At 44.4% G+C, this 22,493-nt stretch overlaps 1 protein-coding gene across 3 annotated transcripts in view; it reads right to left on the reverse strand.

Moving 5' to 3' along the window:
• Window positions 1-22,493, reverse strand: part of TSPAN5 (tetraspanin 5) — a 74,746-nt gene that overhangs the window by 44,912 nt on the left and 7,341 nt on the right. The window contains exon 1 of one of the 3 annotated variants that reach the window (XM_068681780.1): window positions 4,429-4,455. The exons of the other annotated variants lie outside the window; for them this stretch is intronic. Coding sequence (XP_068537881.1) covers window positions 4,429-4,440 — 12 coding nt within the window. The 5' untranslated portion in view covers window positions 4,441-4,455. Of the gene's footprint in view, window positions 1-4,428; window positions 4,456-22,493 lie in introns of those variants that run through there. 3 annotated transcript variants of the gene reach the window in all.

The following is a 22,493-nucleotide window of genomic DNA, read 5'->3' on the forward strand; positions in this document are numbered from 1 at the left end:
CCTTGACCTGGAAAGCTGTTTTTATATTCTGTAAGGGTCTTAGCAACTTTGCAAAGAAAAGGTTTCTGTTCCAGAACAAGAAATCAACAGGTTTCTTTGACAGACAACCATGCAAGTTATCACCACAGAGTAATCAAGAGCCCAGCTGCCTGGAAGCTTGTTTGGTATGCGAGAGATTCCCTTCTGCTTAAGTCCTCGATTTGTCTGAGCCAGGGGCTGAATCTGATCCGAAACATGGAAATTCATGGAAATGCACCAGGTTACCAGCCAAGCAAAAACATTCCACGCTGAAACAGACAACAGGCCATTTAGAGGAATCATTTCCCCTAAAGATTTTAAAAAATAAAAAATAAAAAAAGCCAATTTGTTGAAGTCTGCCTCCTAAAAAGTGCATTTTATTTTTAATTTTTTATTAATAGCCTCTCAGTGAATTCATTCTTCTTAGAAAGGGAAGTATTCCTGTCTTTATTATTATTGGAATGCTTTAATTCAGCAACTTACAAAGGCGAGGATCTGGACAGATACAGGCCTGGCGAGCTTCCAGCTGACTGCTCAAGAGGATTTGTTTAGGGCTCCCGCTGCTGTAAAACAGCATGAAAGAAGGTTACTCTGTCCAGAGGGTCACACGAGGGACTCTTAAGACAATCTCGTTTTCAGAGAGCACCGACCTGGCTAACACAGGCTCCCTCTATTATTTTTCAGCCCTGAGCTGCTCTTGCCACGAGGAACTTTCTTGTAATTCTCACACGAGTAAAACTGTCAAGGGCCAGACTGACTCATCGACCAAGGAGGATAAAAATGTGGTGTCCCGGAGGAACACAGCCTTAGTACTTCTCCGGCTGGGAAACTGTAGTGGCATTTGCTGAAGTACTTCTGCTGCTGTATTTCCTATAATTACTCCTTCAAGCCCTAATCTGTTTGGATTGGGATAGGTCCATGGCTAGCAAGGAAGCTATCAATGCTTCCTTTGGGGAAAGCCGGGACGCAGCTTCACACAAAGAGGCCTTTAAATGAGAATCGCACTTTGCGGACAAATTGGCCAGTGCTCAGTATATGCTATTCTTGGGTAGGCTCCCTGAAAATATTATGTTAGCAGAACTCTGTCCCTTACCTCTTTAACATCTCCTTAATCTGTGTCAACCTACTTACTGTGACCTGTAGCTGAATCCCTGCCCTGAGTATCACCTTAGCTACTCAAGGAGAAACGAGCACGAGCACGCAACAGGTCAGAAAATACCTCTCTGCTGCTTCCCTCTAAGACCACGCCAGTCAAGGAGAAACCTGTGGCTTGTTTCTAGCTGGTTTTGGACATGGAAAGCAGATGGGTCATGAGCTACTGGGTACCGAAAGGCTTATTAGCCTTAGAGAGGGAAGAAAATATATTGTTTTTTCTAAAACCGCCCCTGGAAATCCTCATCAAAAGGCAGCTACGCTTGCGGGCAGGCATTTCATCTTGATGCTGGATCAGTCAGGGCCGCTGGTGGTTCAAAGGCTGCTACACCGATGCCTCAGAAGCAGTTGTCCAGTTCGTTCCCCGTCCTAGAAACTCTACCCCAGAAATCTGCACAACTTCCCCATCCACTCCAGAGTAATGCAAGAAGCAGCCAAGATAACAGCTGAACAAATGAGGGTAACATTTTGGATGAAAGCCAGCGGTTCCCAGAAAACAGATCTTAATTCTGTACTCCCTTCTCCCTGTGCAGGCTCCAGAACAACAAGCAGTAAGCAATTTCTTCGGGGAACGTTAATCCTTCCAGACAGAGATTGGGACGACTGGAAAAAAAAGAAAAAAAAAGGGGGAAAAAAAAAAACACATAGGAGGCAAAGAAAAGAGTTAGGTGTAATGGAGAGGTGGCATTTTCAGCTTTATTTCACTGATGGGACAAACATCGGCTGTGCCTTTCATCAAGCACAAGGGAAGACTGGGGAGATAGCAAAGAAGTGAAAAAATAACCTAGGCTAGAGAACAATTTCAGTCAAGAGTTTACGCGAGGCCAAACTAGATCCCTACCCTATTTATGAAACAGACGAAGACTTAAATGACTGGCTACTCATGAGTAATTATCACAGCTATTATAAAAAGATTTGTTCATAGAATTCTGGCTGTTATATAATTATCCTATGGGTCACCATCTGTCTTTAGATCTTCATAAAACTAAGCATATGTTGTTTTCACCAACTGCCGTAGTAGATTCACATTCTCATCCCGCTAACGTGCAGCAACGTGCAAAGCCTGTTCGGATCCCGGGGAATCTGTTAGCTGAGGCGGGCTGGCCCTCCTTCCTCCTTCCAAGTGCTGATGGAAGCAGCAATGATCTCAGAAACTGGACAACCAAAGGAATCAGAGTTCATTTTTAAAACTGTGCAGAATGACCCTTCCTTAAAATGACGGCTAGCAATTAAAATCACTGCCAAAAATAAAAGAATCTCAATTAAAATTGAATACACTGCTGGCTGCACACAGCACTTGATTCCTTAGCATATGTTAGAGGCTGATGACAAATCCCCCAAATATAAGCCTCATATAGAAAAACGTCTGCGTGCCTTTAAACAAAGATGAGCCACGCTGCACTCCAGAGTTATATAAATGAGAAGCAACAGTTACTCGATTCCAGCACTGTAACCTTTAGGCAAGAATTAAAAAATGCATCTTAAAGAGAAACGCGTGCACTAACTAGCTCTGGGGAAAACCATCTTCACGAGCCGTCAGCTTCGTGTCCGAGTGCTCGGTTTGTGCAGCCACATGCATGATTCATGAGCGCTTCCAGAAGCAGCATTGCATTCAGCTGGGAAGGACAGCACCCAGCGTGCTTTTGTTCTGCAGGAACAAAAGGAAATTACGAGTGCACAACCCAAGGACAGAAGAGGAGCTGCCTGGGCGCTCGGGTGGGCGGGCAGTGCCACCTCTGAACGCTTCTGCTACCGGCACCAGGTGGCATAGGACCGAGACCACGCAGACCACCGGGTCTTGCTGCTTTTAATGAGGAACTGGCTTGCAGAGAGCTGCAGAGCTGCTCCAGCCCTCCGGCTGCACAGATGGGATCCTTCAGCAGCCCAGGTACATCAGTCTGGGCTCTGCGCTGGGATGCTCAGCCCCACCAGACCCCTTATCCTGACAGCACTGGAAGAGACCGGCTGATCCGTCTGCTGTCAGGAAATCCACCCTGTTCAGAGCCACTTCTGACAAGCCTCCATCAATTCCTTCTCTCTTCCCAGACCCAAGGAAGCGTGCAATTGCTTTGCAATTCACTACTCCAGGAGTGAGGAGGAAGGTGGGATTAGAGGAGTATCTCTTTCAAACCTCTCCAATTTGCAGCGCCCTTTCGTCAGAGCTCTTCAATACCTACAGGCCAAGTAATCAAGTAGGGTTTCGCCAGCCCAACTATTTTTCAAGCACGTTTGCTAGTAATGTGAACCTTCCCCACATCCATTCCTTTCAGGAACCGCACCTTTTCTTAGGTATTTCATCTAACTTCCCTTTTCCTTCTTAACCCAAATGAGAACCACAGCAGCAGACACCACTCAGAGCAACAGCCATCTCTACCCAGCACGTAATGTGCAACCCAACACCATTCACAGAAGTTTCTCGGTTAACAAGCAATCGGCTGTGGCAACCTGCAAGTTTTTCAGGTCACATTCCTTGAAGGCTTCGTTCCCAGGTACAGTCGCACTGACTTGCCATAAAGCAAAGCATCTGCAACAGAAACTGTTTTGTGAGGAAGGGGATTCAGGAAAGCCTATTCCTCTGCCTGCCTTTTCCCTTCCACTCTTAGCTGGTACAAAAACCATTACCCTACAACTTGTTACCCATTCTTCAGATCACCTCTTGGCTGGCACCTTGCATTAGATTCCCGAATTTCAGATGTAGTAATTTCTGCACAGCTTAGCTGTTTTCCTACTTCATCACACTGCCTCCTACAACAGGACTTTCTTGTCAAAGTACATCCTCATAGCCCACTCTACACTGCATCCACATCTATTACGGTACTGTGCTGGCAGTTTTATGGCCCTTACACTTCCTTACACTGTGTACAAGTTGGACTCTGACTCTGGATTCACCCTTCATACCAATCCCATAACCATACTGCAAATACAGAAGAAAGCTGCCTTTCCAAAATAAGATGGTTTACAACTACGTGGTTTCTATCAAGGAACTCTCCCCCAAGAAGTCATTGCTGTAACTTTATAAAAAGTATAAAATGTATTTTAGCAAGGCTTTGTCTAACCCAGGGTAAGGTACTCTGCTGTAGGATTTTTTAATCAAGAACAGACCTACATCTAATACACACTTTAAAAATCAATCTTCAGTGCTGATACATACACTCCAGCTTGATCAATAAGCAAAGGACTGGAGCACAGCAACATTTCCAACGCATGAATAAAATCAACTCAAGTAAATGAATGCCAGGAAACATTACTTAGACTCACCAACAAATCCATTGTTAGAAAAGGATTCTTTCGTTGTCATTAGTTTCTATTAATGTATTTTGATTAGCACACCCGTTTGCTGATCTTCAAATTGCTGCGCTTCCCTACAGAGGACTCAAAGAGGGTAGAAAATTTCTTTGAAACAAAACCAAAGGAAAAATTTCACCTTTGAATCTCAGCTCTTGCAGAAGGTTTTAAAAGCATTCACCTAAATTTACTATTATGCTGCCATGTGAAACAGGCCTTCAGTAGTCTCCCACTATAAAGCAACGTTCAGCAGACTCAAAAGTACAGCTTCCAGGAGCAAACATTATGATAAGAAGGTCTCACTCCACCTGATTAAAGCAATTTCTGCACTAGAAGAACAAAAGTACCAGCCTGTCCACATGCAAGGCACCACTTCTCTTCCCCCAGAAGCTCTGCTACCTGAATACAAACTCGTTCAGAGGTACGAAGGACCTTCCTGCCCTCTTTCTGTATACATGCATTAGTCACTGTGCAACCAAGGCAAAAGAAAGAAAAATCAAGTACTAACGCAAGCCTAAAAAAAAAAAAAAAAGCCCAGAAATTTCAGGTCAAAGTAACCCAACCCACACATGTTGCTCTGCGGGTCACTCGCTCACCTCTCTTCGTTATTTCTAAGGTACACAGTAAAAACGCAGGTCACATCTGAAAAAGCTCAGAGCTGGTTGCAAAACAATGCTGAAGCGCGGAGATTTACACAGTATGGAGAACTGCTGATCTACTAAAACGAAGCAGGCAACAAAATGAAAGCTCGTTGTATAATTACACTAATATACGGCAATTTACTTGAGAGGAAGATGGATTATGCAGTCCCGCAGCAAGCAGCTTCCATTAAATGTAGGCCGGGGGAACAGCTGAGGACACGCAGGAGCTACAGCTCAGGTAGCTAAAAAGCAGCTGAAGCAAAACAGATCGAGCACTCCCATTAAAAACCACAGTCTTCAATAGACTTGTCAGACATCCACCAATTATCACATCTGCTTGCAAAAGAAGTCCTTTTTTTTTTTTATTAAAGTTTTTAGCATTCCAAATTCCCTGCACCACTGCATGCAGCTTGCAAGCAGAAAACCCTGACAACAAGAAGACAGAGCAGTGCCACTGCACTCCTCCCCAGCTGATCTTCATTTTCCTTTCAAAGGTTACACGTGGGCACCTACCCATGCCCTCTCAGTGCAGGGTTTAGTCTGTGGTTATGCAAATCATTTTTCGGCAGCAGCAGATCTTAAGCCTCAGATCTTCCTTCTGTTGCTCATTCCTGCCCCACCCTGGGACAGAGGCTGCCTCTTCCTCAAAGCAGGGGCACACCTTTTGTCAACTGCTCTCTGAACTGGAACCATGAACTACGTTTTGTTTTTAAAGGAAATGAAAGAAATACAAGCCAAAAGCTTTATGTATCTGTTTGCAACCTATACCGTTTCACCATTTCAGTTTAGAGAGCTGCCAAGCAAACACTCATGTCAGTACAATTAACAGTGTCACCTACCAGCAGATGGTGAATGAGCACAGCAAAGACGGGGACAATAATTTCTACCAGATCGGCCACCAGGACAGCCAGTCGCTTCGCATTACACCCAGATGAAGCTCACCAAGATTTTCCTGAAGTCAAGAGGCTCCTCAAAACAGGCTGAGGATCATTAAAAGGGGCCTGGTTTTCTATTTTACACTACAAGGAGTTACCGACTGCAGTTCCAGGATCCCCTGAAGCACCACGAAACACAGCATCGCTGCGTGAAGACTTGCAAGTAAAGAGCCCTAATGACCAAGTATTTCCGAATAACACAGCAGACGTGTCATCCACACCTCGTTGCTTTCTTGCCTAGCTGTTCAGGGACTCAAACATACTTGACAGCGATCCAGATGCACACGCAGCACTTGGCGTAGCTCGAGTTTTGACCAGCAGATTATGGTCTGCAGTGCTGAGGGCAACAAAGCATCAGCACCCTTGGGAGGAGCTCTCTGGTATGCAGGGCCACGTGCAATTCACCCCGTGCCACCAGAGCCCACCAACGCCACAGCTGTTGTGAGAATAAGTTCCCCTACCATCAGTGCCAGTTCACTTCAACCTGCCAAGCCCACAGCCTGACACTCTGCCCTTTTAGCAGCCCAGCAGTTTCATTTCCTCAGGGTACCTGGTTTCACACAGGCTGTTTTAGCAGTGGTAAGAAGTGCCTGCAGATTTCAGAAGCTCCCCGTGCTTCTGCTACAAAACCCTCTCCCACGTTTCCTGACGTCCAGCTCGCTTTCTCCACGGTCCCCGAGGAGCAGGCGAGGGATACAGCTCACAGAAACAGCTTCCAGAAGTTCATTTTGGTTTTCCTAATAAAGCTGCAGTAGGCAACTAACAAAGGGAGCGGGGAGCAAACAGAAATCCTGCTGTGATATAACCACCAGGGTGGGATGGCATTTGGAGCGACTGCTTCTTTATGCACAGATCTGCCCCTTCCTACTCAGAGATGTAGCCCAGATCTTCAAAGTGGAACAACTCTAAAATAGAAAACAAGTATTTGGAGAGTTTCCTACGCTCACGTTATCGGATTTATGATGAAAAGCATACTAAAACTAGATTCAATTGCAGCTTTCATACAAGCGTGAAGTACCCTAATGCTGCAGAGCTGCCCTGAGATTTATGCAGCGCCGTGGAAGAGCGCAGATGACTAACACACAAAGCAACAAATCCTCTGCAGGTTTGACTTTTATAGAAGAATTGATTCAAATAACAATAAGCAGATGCTCTCACATAACGTAATGAACTCTTCAGATGTTTCCTTGCATATTTCCCACCACGGCACAGGTCTCACTAAGTGCCACTTTGGGTTGTTCCACAGCGGAGTGCCTGGGCTTTGCGTCCACGTACACAATCGAGTAATGCTTTACACAAGCACCTCAAATACACTAAACTATGGAGTTTTTATACTCGCATACAAACGCTCTGAGAGCAGCAGTGGATGTGCACTGCATGTACTATTAATAAAAGAAAAGCCACATCGAGTAAATGAAATCAAGAAATAAAGCCTTGAAGATCCAACAGATGGGCATGTTAATGTGCAGACAGAAGTGACAGCCTATTTACAATTGTCACGGTCTCCTTCCATCTCCTCTGGTCATTTTTGAGGAGACAGACAATAGAAGCGAGCACGGGATTTGAGGCAGGGAAGGGCATTAAGCATTTTAAAAGAAAATGTCTCGCACCAGTGTTAACTAAAGTACCTATGGGACAGAGACTCTCATTGTTCGTGTGGCATGCTGCAGAGTTTGCCACGGTCACTGCTCAAAGGCTTTAACTTATCCTGGCTGGAACAGCAGGACACACACGCCTGGCCTCTCCATTTTCGCTGGTTTAGTCGATGCACCCACGAGCAGTCAAGGCACAGAGCTCTCCCCAGTACTCTCCAACAACCCCTAGGGAACAGCAAGCTCATCAGCAGCTTCTCATGACTGTTTATTCACTCACTTGCTGAGTATTTACCACGCAAAGGGACAGTTCAGTAACAGCTAACTGGCTTGGGTCATATCATCTTGTTTTGTTTTGCTATTTAAAAGAGTTCTGACAAACAGATCTGCTTTTTCTCTCCCTCTCTTCAGTCCTTTAGGCTGAAAAACTCCTTTGGATGTCATGACTGTGTGAGAACCAGGAACTTCTTAACGTTGTGTTGAAACCTAGAGTTGTTTGTCTAGCTGTTGAGAAAGCTTTATTTGATGTGCATGGCATCAGCCAACAACATCACAAGTTCCACTGGCACACAGCTCTCACAAGAGGTCAACATCACATCGAGTGCAGCTGCTTTTACAAAAACCTGGATCAGCCACTTCAAGGAATTCCAAAAATAACACTTGTGTCTTCAAATTTGTTTTCAATTTGACCATGTTTGCTGGTACCCTGTGAAGAGGTGCAATGCATAAGACAGCCTATCCATACTGTGTCTCAATAACGTCTCAACACAGAAAAGTTCACATGTGAAAGTGCTCAAAGACTTGAAATCCCTTTTCTTGCTAGCATTCAGCCATCTTTTTGGTCAAGAAGTAGACACAGGTACTCACAAACAGCAGTTGATGGTGGTGTTGAGCATCCAGAGCAAAGTGGGTAACCTATTTTCTTTCCATGAGGTAAAACCACTTGATAAAGCAACGTGACCACGTGGGGAGCTCGCCACAACACATCTGCAAAACTTACCACACGGAACCCAACCCCACCCCTTGCTCCCCCATGAAGAGCTTTTGCTTCAGAGAAATCCTCATTTCCTTCACAAAAGATGGAAACTTCCAAAACTGGTCACTTTGAACATCTTGGCCTCGTAAGACACCATGGCAATGACCATACCGCCGCTTCCTCAAAACTAAATAGGAAAACTTAGGAATAAGATTTAGGAACGTGTTTAAGTGTCTGGAGTGAAATACAGAAGTGGTCAGAATGTCACCAGGGCACAGGAACAGGGACTCGGGTCGCACGCAATGCCAACAGCGACCTTCCCCCAGCTGTGAGTGTGCTCGCTCAGAGCAGGGCCGAGCTCTGTGGTTCACCACTTTTTAAGTCTGCAACTGCAATTGCCCGTCATAGATGAGGCAGCAGCTACAGAAGGGCAAATCCCCCTCTTGGCAGGGCTCAGAGGAGCTCTCCCCAAGCTCTTGGTGGTCTACCAAGCCTTGCCACGGCCAGGTAGATGCAGCTCCACACTGGGATGCATTCGGCTGGGTCTTTGTTCTGCCACCCCGCTTCTCTTTTCCTTCGCCCCCAGTTCTTGCACAGTCTTACTACACAGCCCGGTTATTTCAGAACTTTATGTTTTTATCTTAAAATCTTCCATAAGATTGTCAAAGTCTTATATACGCTTTCCGTGCATTTTATTATCAAAGAGGTGTTTAGACTTTTGGAAGATATAACCCCTGGGGAAGGCAGTGAGCATGCTACTACCGCTCAGCAGCAGTATGCGTACAGCTGACAAATCTGGTTCAAGAATTAGCTCTGCTGGATTCCAACCCCAAAAGCAATAACAAAACAAGCTCCATTCCCTACCACATCCCCTTATGCTTGTCTTTCTAAGAGGCTCCACTACCATAAATACCATTTCCAGAACTCCACCCACACCCCAAATTCTGCATTTCTGTTGCCATTCCGGGTAATTCAAAATAAGCACTTGTATGAATATGCATCAGCATGGCGCTTGGTGAGGACGACTGAGACAAACAATTATTAGTTACTCAATCTGTTTCTTTGGTATGCCTTGACCAGGAGCAGAAATACTAGTTTCGCTAGGGAAGCTATTACGACACAGATACCACTACCGAAGAAAATATAAATACATCAGGGTGTAGCACAGCAGTGCGAAACGCACCCTTGTGCTATTCTGGTCAATAAATGTTTAGGAAAACTCCAGCTCTTTCCCCTTTAAAGCCTTCCACCCACAGAAGAACAATGCTTCAGACAGGCAGCAGCCTCCATACAATAGCTGTTCTCTACTATACCAGGGCATTTGTTTCCTAGGAAACAAGGAAAAAAAAAAGGACAAAAAGTATCTTGTATGTTAAATGTGCAAATAAAGTAGGACACACCAGTCATATTTCGCTCAATGAAGCGCAGAATTCACAACTCCTATTTTGGAGCACAGGATTAGTTTTCCCATAACCGCTCAAAACTAAGCTTTATTTTTCCACGGGCATCCCTAAGCACACTGCTTTTTAGGAATAAATGCAAGACTAGCAAGGAAGAGCTTCAGTTACAGCATGCAAATATGTGTTGATTTAATGCAAAGAAAAAAATTCAAGTGTATTCTAACCAGACAGACCCACAACGCCTACCAAACTCCAAGCAAAGCATTGCCAACTGCGAGTCACGCCAGAGCAAAACCTACTGTTCCAGGCCAAAACCTTACCAAACACTAGGCAGGCTTCCACTCTGATCAATTTATGGCCTGCAGGAGAGCTCCAGGCAGAGTAACTGGCTTCTTAACACGCAGACCAAGCCAAGCCTCACTGCAAGAGGATGTTGAGGAAACAGAACAGAGAGAACGACCCTTTTGAACAATGCTTTTCAGTGTCCTGAAGGTAATGCATAAGCGGTTGTTTCCCAGGTTTCCTTGAGAAATGGACAGGGTCCAGGGAAGGGTGAGCAGGTCAGGCTCAGAGAAAAAAAACACTGGTGTGCCCTTTTCTTTCTTAAAAAGAAAAGAAAAAAAATCCAAATCCCCTTGACTTCAAGGGAATTCTTATTTCAGAGAAGAAAACCAAGCTGCTCAAGAACAAACACAAGCGAGGGTTTTTTTAATAATTCACTCTTCATTATTACACTTGGAATGACACTACAAGAGTATGCTTAGGTCAGAAAGCGAAGCACATTTATTTATTATTTATAACACCTGCACTAGTACCCACAGGCAACACAGGCTAGTACCACTAACCAAAATAAAACATCAGGAAAAATCAAAATCTCACAGTAGGCCTGCCTGAAAGCATAGCAATCTCCTTGCACAATACACAATGAACAAAGCATCCTATGTTGGGGAAGGCCCATGCCAGCAAGTCTAAAAACTGTGAGCTGGATCATACCAGTATCATTTTACAGAATAATGAATTCTATGCTACAGTTATGCACTCCCTCTCCGACACTGAGCTACTGCTAACAGAGTCTCTCCAGCTCGTATTAGACAGCAAGCTGTAACAAAAGCGCTCCGGTCACAACTGAGGGCAGAATTAATACAGCCAGGAAAAGAAAGCTGCTTGTATTGCACCTACAGCCTTTGCAGATCATAGCGTGACAGTGGGCAAGCGCAGGCCACCACGTACTTCAGGTATTGATTCTGCTCTCGATTTTCTAGCCTGCAAAAGAGACGTAGCATGAACATCAAAGGTTGGTGCCCTCACAACCTCCTGACATCTGTTTTGTTAGATACGGCGTTACATAGAAAGAGGATGCAGATTTGCTGCTGCTCTTCCTCACCTTCAAAAGATAACACAAACAAAGGTATGTCAAAAGTTCAGGGCAATGTTATTTATTTGATCAGCCGGGGAAGGACAGGAAGGACCTTTATACAAAAGCCAATCTTCTGAACCTTCCCGAAAGTCCAGCAAAACTGGTTCACAAAAACGCATTCGAGGATGATACAATTCCAGAACCAAAAAAGAAGTGAGCAGCATCAGCTGACAGGAATGCTACAATTCCTACAACTAAATTCATGACTCCTCAGCAACCTTTTTGGGTGTCTCACCACCCATAAGGCTTTTTCTATCACAATATTCATCAGATTTATACTTGGACTAAGTGACTCAACCCAAAAGCTCGCTGACAAGTTCACCTCAGGGACGTGGCACGGTTCATAGCAGCTGGGGCAGGGTTATATCAGGAAAGAGCTACGAGGGACTACAGACGTACCCTGCCTCTGCTCCTCAGCAAGGATGCTGCATGGACACTTCCTCTACCACTCATCCTGCTCTACGTGACACAGAGATGCAGGATGTCAGCTTGCACGACTATTTATCTGGCACCAGCAAACAGCACTAAGTGTCCTGAAGAAAAAAAAATGAAAACATTTACATGGTGCTTGTTTTCATGTAACTGTTTACTTGCACAATGTTGTCCTCTCGCCTCTCTGCCAAGGTAACTCTCGGTAGCCTGATCAGCATGATAAAAGGAGCAGCATCAGCAAGCCCCAATCCTGCTCCTTCCCTCTCCAAAGCTACATACAAAATCAATTGTTAAAAGAAGAAAAAAAAGAAAATGAAATCTTAATGCCACACAAATGTGGATAAAAAAGGTTCTAAGCTTCGCGTTTTATTTTTAGGCTTTCACAATGCAGTGTATTATTAAGGATGACAAAATGGAATAACCTATGTATTCATTCAGGAGAGTTATTTGAATTACCGGCATTTGTTCATTGCTTCCAGATTAGGAGAAATAGACACGAGGAAACAGTCACAGCTTGATCCTGAAGTCACCAGCTCCATGGCAGCCCTCCCTGCCTAACCTCACAGCAGGGCAGTTCCACTCTGACCACTGGTTACTGATAAAAAAAATAATAATAATTTACCAGAAGACGTGCAAGAGCATTTCATTTGAGCACAGCCAAAGACTCAAGAAGGTACTGGGAAGGATTTTTTCTTCACCCCCCTCCTCCACTTACCATTATTATTAATTACACAGCTTACCCAATGGACTAGGTGTAGAAAAAAGGAGCATTTTTCTCATGTCTTGAGAAACTATTCATCTCAGTGCCAAGTTTAAAAAAAACAGGACTTTCTGACCCCCTACCATCACTAGCACCGCATATGACAACTAAATAAAGAAATGTAGATGCTAAAGCTCTTTTTGCATGCACCTGAGCACTGCAGACACCTGCATTAGGCATCACTGAAGATATTCCTGCTACACAAACACACGGGGGGGATGGAAACCAAGCCCCGAGAAGCAGCTACCCCATCAGCAGGCTGCCTGGCATGGCCACTGTTTGATTAAGCAGCAAGGAAGCAGTTAGAGTGCTCAGCAGTTGATTCCAGAGGTATTTTGTTCAAAGACATTAAAATAAATCTGATTATGAAGGTACTAATGGCATTTGGTTCCTGTTAAGTCAAATTGGTAGGCAGAACAGCAATTTCTAAATCTTACCACGTGCTTACCCAGCTTCCACAACTACTGCGATACCATTAATGGAAAAAATTAAAAAACGGGGAAGTTTTCAAAGAGCTCTTACATGATTGAGAAGCCTATGATTAACACTCAGCATGGATTCAGTGTGCTGTGCATGAGAAATTCTTATCAGCTTCCATCAGTCTGAAGTCCCTTTTGATGACAGTCATGGCTTATGCTACTTCTGAAAGTTTTACCTAGTTCTTTTTCCTCTAACCTAAAAGGAGGACTCTTTCTGCAGGGCACAAAGGCAGTGCCACTGACTTTAAGTAAGGCTTTCTAAGCGCTACAAGTCTATCTTTGTCCAGCTAAGGCCTAAATAACTATTTAGGAATAATAATTTGATGGCCAACACTTTGCTTCATTGAAGAGTGTTCAGGAAAATGTTGTCATCGAGTTATTCCCTTCATGTATCACCCACAAGAAAATGCCCTAACACACAAAAATACCAAACCAAAGATCATCTGGCATGGCAAGGGTACAAAGGGCAAAAACACTCCTAAAAAGAAGCCCACCTGCTGCCAATAACCCACACGCAGGTTGGTCAGGATGTCTACAGAGTCGGTTTTGTGACCTTCCAACATTCTAAGAACATTCTTAAGAGTGTTCTCTGAGAGAGATTCTTAGATTCTCTCTAAGAGATTCTTAGAGTGTTCTCTGAACACTCTAAGACCAAGCTTTCAGCAAACATGACCCAATCAGCCAAACCACTCGGCTCACTGCTGAGCCTTCGTGCACACATCAGCAACCCAATGGCTCTGCTGTTTCGGATGCTCTGTGTGCCTCCCTGGGAAGAAGGGGACAGAAATTTGCCCTCTATCTTCAGCAGCCAAAAAAAAAAAAAAAAAAAAAAAGTAGGAAAAAAAGCTCCTCTTTCTCAAGGCATTATAAAAAAAAAGAATGAAGATTTGAGCTTCTGAAACCCATGTTGATAATTCTTTTCTCTAGGAACTGCTCAGTCACTCAAGTACATAAACCATCTGGAGGGACTGGATTGCTGCACCTATTCAGCCCAGCACCAGAAGACAGTGACGGATACAAATGCAGAGGAAATTCTCGAGGAAAAAAAAAAAAGAAGAAGAAAGTCAAGTGAAGATGATGTAGAAGGTCTGATTTGCCATTGCAGTGTCAGCCAAGAGTGGCCACAGGAGACCTTTGTATTTTAATTTATGCTCTCTCAGCCAGGCTGAGGAGCAGCAGCTGCTGCAGAGAGCGGCAGAGAAGGCATGGCTGTCAGCAGAGCAGACACGAGGGCAGTCCTTATGCCCGCTGCCCTGCGGAGAGAAGAAAGATAGCAGGAAGAGATTTCCCCAGCAGGGACCCCTCACTGCAAAAACAGACTCTGGCTGGCAAGAGCAAAAGCCGTCCTCTTCGGCGTGCCTCAGCAGTGCCGGTGTGGAGCAGAAGTGGAAAAACAGAACCAGGAGAAAATAATAAATGTATATATAACATCCTAAAGCATACTGCTTACACTGGATTTTGTTAATGCTACTCAGATGCACATATCCTAGCAATTGCAACTTTGGGATTACACCTCGTCTCGAGTATTAAATCCAGCTTGCAGCATGGGTTTGTTTCTCATCCACCAGAACCTATCGTATTGGAGAGCCAGGTGCGATGCACAACACAGCTACACACCAAGCTCCAACGGTGGGATTGGAGAGGGAGGAAAAAGAAATCCAATTTAAAAAAAAAAACACAGCCTGCCAGCCAAACTAAACAATGTGCTTTTAAACACTAAGCCTTAACGTGTTTTGTTCCATTGTCCAAGTTTTCATTGAAGTACTTCAAAAGCAGGCCTCCATGCAGCAAATAAAATGGATTCCTGGATGAACACCTACCGAATTGTTTTCTCAGGCTTATACTTTTAAGTAAAGACTTCCTATAGGAACAGGAATTTAGATTACAAAGTTGTTTAGCTGGAAATCCAGTTCCCACTGGGATCAGACCACAGACCTGGGAACAAGGACTTAACAACGGTGCTCAGCAGCACTCATTATTTCTCAGGAAAACAAAAAGTCTTAGAACTCTGCAAGCTTATTTATTTTTTCCAAGGCTAGTAAGCTAGCTTAAATCTGAAGTTCATCTTTTGCCTCTGCAGTCAGCTGTTAAGGCAACAAGAGGATGAAAAGGGACAGAACTGGGGGCAACTGCAGTCCTACATTAAAAACTGCCAGGGGAAAAACTGTTTATTACCAAGGTATGAGAGCAGGTACTGCCTACCTCGCTGTTAAACATGGCCAGGGCTGAAAACGGTTAATTCCTAACAACTGGAGCTGTGTAAAGATCCAACTAGGTCACCATCTGGGGACTTACCGCCCTTCTTCCCGGCAGCAGGCTTTTTGGTCTGAGACATCCAGCTGCAGTTGCCTTGGATTGGTACACTTACTTGGCTTTACACGCCTCCAACATTTGTAATTCGACCATCTGAACTACTGAAAAGGAAAGCATCCAAAATTCTTCTCTCAGCGGTATTGCGCGGATAAGGCAGGGCTGGGAGAAAAGGTGTTTCAAGTTACATTTTTCAGATGCAAGATTTCCACTGCCGTTTCAAAGGAGCTAGGCAGAGGAACGGGCAAGTTAATAGACTCCAAACAGCAGAATGCTTTATGACACGCTTGTTGGAGCTCCACCTCTCCCAAAAGTCAGCCAAAATTAGTAGGGAAAAGGTACAAATAATAACTGGATGTCACGTATTTCAGAAAGTGAAGAAATTCAAGGCGCAACTAGACAAATTCACAAATTAAAGTCAATCTAGGGATACCAAATACAAGCATCCTAGCTCTGTCTGTGAAAGGCTGAGGATTCGCAGCGTATTCCCTAGGAATTATCACTGCTTACCAGCCTTGTTCTAACGCTTTTCACCAAGCTTCTACCGCTGGCCACTCTTCAGAAGATATTTACCTAAAGGGACATTTTGCCTGTTCCAGCACCATCACTGGAAAGTTCTCTCAGTCACATTTTAAAAAAAGGTTCATTGAGGGATGTCTTGATAACGTCACCTTGGTTTAGTTCCTTTTTGCATCAGGAAATTAATTGTACCTTAATTGTAAGTATAGAGCACGGTGAGGGAAAAAGGGGAGCTTGACTAGGACTCTTCACAGCAGATCCCACGTAGAAGCTTCAAACCAACTGCTCTACCTAGCCCCAAGCAGATTTTCATTAATTAACTTCATTGATTAATAACTGTAACTATATCTGAATGTAGATGTTTCCTTTCTTCTATATATTCTGACTGAAGTAGCACAAGCTTGAAAATTTCACAGCAATCTTTAATAAAGCACACAAAATGACTCCCAGTACTCACTTGGAAACTTCAGCTATTACTTCCTCCGCTCAGTTTCTTTATTGATGATGAGAGGCTGCTATGAACATTTCACAAACAGCACTTTCATAACCTCACCCTGTTCTCATTTTGAACACCGAGAAGTCATTCTGAAATTTCATAACAGCTTACAGACACCATGAAGCCTAAACTGCCAACATTATCTCAGGTTAAATCAGAAAGACGAATTTGTATTAGACACTTGTACATTCACCCCAAAGCTCCAGGGAGAAAGAAAACCACTTCAGTAAAGTGCACTGGAAATGCCATTGCGGGCAAACTCATACTGGGTCATACCAGGTATCTGGATCTCTATTAACAGCTTAGTTTCCAGACCAGTAACTTCTGCAGTAACCGTAGCTTTTCAGATCTCAACATACCCTTCTCTGCTGAGGCTTTCCTAACTCAGCCTGGGGCCGATCAAAGGTGTTACCCTTAAATTCAGGCTTCACGGTTCAAGACCTTGAGAACAACAGGGAAATGGCAACGTATCTCCAGCCTTAGGAGCTAATTAGGGTGAACTGTTTTCAAGGGACAACACGTTGTATATCAAGGAGTGTAGCAGCAGGACAAGGGGTAATGGTTTTCAACTGAAAGAGGGTAGATTTATTAGATATTAAGAATAAATTCTTTACTCTGAGGGTGGTGAGGCCCTGGCACAGGCTGCCCAGAGAAGCTGTGGGTGCCCCAACTCTGGAGGTGCTCAAGGCCAGGCTGGATGGGGCTTTGGGCAATTTGGGCTGGTGGGAGGTGTCCCTGCCCATGGCAGGGGGCTGGAACTGGAGGGTCTTTAAGGTCCCTTCCAACCCAAACCATTCTGTGATTGTTCAGTTTATCACACCTTTTTTTCAGAGGTTGGGCTGTCCGCAGAAATGACCGATTATACTCAAATTGCAGGGTCAGTGTTTAACATGAACAGCGCTCACGTAAAACCACACAGCTATAACTCAAGGCAGTTAAACCAGTTGGTGGTTTCAGCAGCAAAATGGCTTAGTGAGTCCCCGAGGCCCCATCCCCACCTGAGCGGGCACATTTTCCTCCTGTCTCACTCTTCGCCAGCCCCTCAGCTGCTTTATGAAGCCGTATCTTACTCTGCACTCTCACACCAACTCCTTAAGCTGTTTTTGCTGGCAAAGACACCATCTCAAGCCGCCCTCTCCAACAAAAACGTAAAACCTCCAAATTACCTTTGAATTGCACGGGACCCCAGCTGGAAATTAAATATTCACAAAGATGCCTTTTCATCACGTCTTTCTCACCGTTCAGAACACAGGTCATTAATATTTACATACTTGCTACACTTTTTTTTTTTTTAAGTTGTCAACATACACAAAGTTTAGAGAAATCCAGACCACACAATTCATCTGCAAAGAAACACTTTTTCCATTTTTTCAATTCCTTATGGTTAAAAATTTTCCAGCAGCTTATTTAATGGAGTCGTCAGTGCACTGCTTTATTGTTTCTTTGCACTCCAGAGAGAGGAGCGGGATCCTTTCCCCCAGGGAACTCCCTTGCTCCTAGCCTAGTCAAAAGGCAAGGCTCAGCACATCTCCTCCAAAACCTTGGAGCAATTTGGGGATCTGCAGGTTAATGTTACATTTGAGGATGCCTGACACCAGCAGATTAAGGATTCAGTGCAGCAGCTAAAAGAAGCTCTTGATCTCCCTTGGTGGTACGATCAGTTTAAAAGGAGGGAATGTTAATCTTGCCCTATTTTTTTTTTTAAGCTATCAATAAGAATCAGCTTTATATTTCTTTAAAGTCTTTCTCAAATGCAAGTTGAAAGGCTGGCTTTCCTTTTGTTTTTCTACTTTTTTTTTTAAAGCATTGAAACTATTGGTGTTAGCACAGACCAACTACCTACTCATACTGTGCTGCCACAAACAACTGAACAACCTAACAGTAGCAGTTTAATTCATTATTGACCAAGTCCTACATTTGGGTAGGCTGTTTTTTCCCTTTCCCAATCAATCACCTAAAGCATAAACAAAACTAGGCTGAGGTGCTCAGTTTCCATTCAACTATAAACTGGTTTTCAGCCCTGATTTATACACACGGCTACTTTTATGCTTTGTTTACAGAAATTCTTTTATCTGCCACGCTGGCTCACTCGGTAAGACACCATTAGCAGTAATGGCACATATTTCACGCAGAAGCCATTACCTTTAGCCTAAGATGTTGTTAAAGTTCAGAAGCCATTAATAAAACGTGGTGATTTCTTCTGTGGCTAATAGCAGACCACATAAGTAGTGGTACTTAACAGATGGGTGTGAGTAGCTCTGCTGGCCACGCTTACCATGAAGCTGCTGCTATCCCATGCATACCTGGCAAAAGCAGGACTCTGTGCACGATGCCGTACTTTGAATTGCTACTTACAGAAAATAGTCATGACCAGCTTGCTGTCTAGACCGGTAGGCAGATCACAGCCTGCAGAAACCAGCGCCGAATGATGGTTGGGCACGTGCGAGGCTCTTTCATGCGAGCACCTCACTGCTTTAGAAGTGGAGAACACAATCGCTATCTGCTGCAGATGCCTGCTTCAGCAGCTAAATTCCCTCAGTGCTACAAGTGGCTCACGTGTGGCTCTTGTTATTGGGGGGAAGCTTTCATTTAGAAGGTCAAAGCAGTCAGAAGGGATACTTTGAGACACAAGCAGCAGAAACAATGGCTGATAGGCTCCACTGTTCCCCACAGGGTTTTTGGGTTAGAGCAGCGTCTTACCCATTTTGCCAGCTCTTAGCTCCTTAAGCAGACTGAAGTAATGGCTCCAGCTCTTTTGACAGTCTTTTCAGCGTTTTGTTTGGGGACCTCATTGGGCTTTCCCATCTCCCCCTTCCTCTTTTCCCCTCTTTCTTCATCTCCTCCTCCTCTCTCTCTTTTTCTTTCTTTCGCAGCCATTGCATGAAAACCAAGGGTCTCATTATGCAGCCGCCACCAAGTGACTCCTATTGAAGTCCACAGGAACCGCTCTTACGCTGCAGCCTGTAACAAGGCCCCAAGTATTTACAGTGCTGAAAGCCTTTGTGCTCTACACCCTAAGTGGATGAAGGCAAGCTATGCAGGGGGCTCATTCAAAATTAATACTACATCAGGAAGTGGATGAGGGAAAGGGAAGGCACTTAATAATTGATCCACAGTTTGTTTGCTGTGAATTCTGAAATGTCTTTATGCACATGTTTGTTTTGGTTTGCCTCTTTGTGTGTGTGTTTTTTTTTTTCCCTCCAAGCTAGAGAGTTTTTAAACTAGAAGAAAGTCCCATTAACAAAACAGAGGGAAATAATGCGAGAGAGCTCCCTAAGCGGCACTGTGAGACCAGGAACCGCAGAAAAATAGCTACCCAGAAGGCAACACAGAGACGGAATAGAGAACAAGACAGGTTTTACTCAGAATATGACTACCTCATGACTTCTGGAAGATACTCCCCAAGTTAAATACCCCTTGCTTTATGAACAAGAGCTGCTCTTTCTGTAAAAAGCGATGGGTTTCTCCTCTCCACCATTTACACAGACATCCAAGCCCAGCCTTCCAGCATATAAACACCTTCAAAGTCCTGAAACCTCGAGTCTCAGCTTACTTGCAGAAAAAAATTGACACCACAGCTGCACCAAAATTGCTCTGCCCTGCTCAATAAACGTAGTCTGCAACAATATTAAGGACGGGGTACACTGCCAGGTTGGTACATGGCAGCCTTTAGTAATAAATGAAAATCTGACCCTCATACTCCAAGAAGATCTAAATACATACTATTACACACTACTCACCGAAGCTGACAGGTCTCTATAGATATCAAAAAGCCACACCAACTCTCAAAATACTTTAAAAAAATAACAAAAAAGCTCTGGTGCTGTTTGTTACTTCTCCTTGCCCCTTTCCTGTGCATTGCTGGCTGGACCAAGTGGCAGAGCCAGCAAGTTGTGCCCATACAAAGGCCTCTCAGAGCGGTGCAGTGACCATGCAGGGGCTGCTGTGGGCTAACAGAGCCCAGAACCCAGCAAGGTTTTCAGATCCAGAAGGGAGTAAGAACAGGCACAGGCAGGTAGCAAGCCATAAAAAGGCTACCTTGGGGAATGCAACAGAGAGAACAGCCTCTGACGGCAAGCTGGAGGAGAGCAGAAGCTGAAAGGAGGGCAAAAATAGCAAAGATCAGGTATTCAGAAGAGGCTTAGTGATTTATACGGGCATTAATCAGCTGCTATCAATAAGCAAACTGCAAGTGGTGGCAGAGTTGAGTATATCATCACTGTCATTTACTAGGCATGACCTTTAAAATACCTAGGAAATACTGGATGGTAAGTATACTGGAAACCCCACCTACCTACGAAGTTCTGGGACAGGGAAAGTCAGAGACAAAAGCTACAGTGGCTACAGTGAACTACATAAAAATGTAACTGGTTTATGTCCTGAAATCAAGCACACTAGTTACTAGCATAGAAAAAAAATTGCATCATAAAGTCTTAATTCAGACATAACTATGAAGCTCTAGACTACCCAGGCAAGGCTGTTACCTACCTTCAAAACAACAGGACGTACTGGAAGAGAATTGAGACTGCTTACACAGAAAAGAAAGCAGTGTTTTAAAGCATGCTCAGCCCTGCACAGCTGAAGCAGAAACACCTCTGATGACCATGCTTAGCTCCCAGCAGCAGAAGAGCAGTGCTAAAAGGCCTTCTTTCCCTGTACCAGGGGTTAGATGGGTTTCCAGACCCTTCAAGTCCTACCTTCAGGCACACAGGTCAATAAACTTCTGCTTGCAAGTCAAGATCCCCCCCTTTTTTTTTTCCTCCCTATATATAGATATATCAACAGTGTTATTCTCCCTCTCCATTTATATAAAGTATGTTTGCATATGTATATATCCATCCTGCCACTTGCTCACTACATGGAGATGCGTTCCCTACCACCAAATGCTTACTGACCTTTGTTTGCAATGAAGCCATCAAAAAGGACCCTTGGAAATGGATCATCATGATTAACGCTCCCCGCTCTTCAGAGAGCAGATCATTTGCCACCCCGTCCAGGAGCCCACTCCAGTGAAGTGCCTTATTACAGAGCGTCATGGTGTTTGGAATAACATTATGGGAAGGGAAAGAAACCAGAGGAGTCTACGATGGAGCTGTGCGCTTAAACTGCAGTTCAGATTAAGTTCACATTACAACAAACTTGGTAGATCCTCGCTGCCTCTTTCTTTATCCAACATCAACAAGCAATTAGGAGAAAAGAGTTAACAACAATAAATCTTAGTGGTAGAGAAGCTCAAGGCGTGCTGGACAAGCACCCCAGGCATTGCGTATGCCTGCATAACAGTTGTCACTGGACTGAGCTAATTATTAACAAAGCATCGTGCCCAATGCCTCTGTGCATTCCAGTCCAAAACCACTTAACTTAGAGCTGAGGCAGGCCCTGCCTGCATAACCACTTTAAATTGATCTGTACAGGCAAAGGAGGAGATGAGATCTTCCCATACCTCATTCTTGCAGCCAAACAGCCAGCAGGAGCTGACCCAGGTGAGAGAAGCTCTCAGTCGTGCCCCAGCTCTCACTCCAGCAGAAGGATTTTTAAGGCAGGACACCAAAACCAGTCATGAGGCCATTGCTACATGGCAAGCAGTGGCCATGCAATGGACGTGGGTCCTCTTGGGCATTACAGGATGAAAAGGGATGGAGTCAGACTGCAACACTGAAACAGGCTGCCCCCAGAAGCTGTGGATGCCCCATCCCTGGAGGTGCTCAAGGCCAGGCTGGATGGGGCTTTGGGCAGCCTGCTCTGGTGGGAGATGTTCCTGCCCATGGCAGGAGGGTTGGAACTGGATGTGCTTTAAGTCCCTTCCAACCCAAACTATCCTGTGGTTAGGAAAACAGATAGACACACACACCTGAACACCCAAAGAAAGGAAAAGAAACAAGAGGGTGTGATATCAAGCAATACTGATAAAGAATGGATCTCAACTTATTAATCGTAATTATACATATTTTATATACACACACAGGGAAAATGGAACCCTTCTGGTTTTATATCTCAGTGACAAAATAAATAAAATCCCAAGGCCCTGTTCTGTGCACCCTCCAAGAGGAAAATCTGCTCCCTGTGCGTGTGTACACAGCG

The sequence above is a fragment of the Anas acuta genome, chromosome 4 (assembly GCF_963932015.1).
Source record: "Anas acuta chromosome 4, bAnaAcu1.1, whole genome shotgun sequence".
NCBI classification, from domain to species: Eukaryota; Metazoa; Chordata; class Aves; order Anseriformes; family Anatidae; genus Anas; species Anas acuta.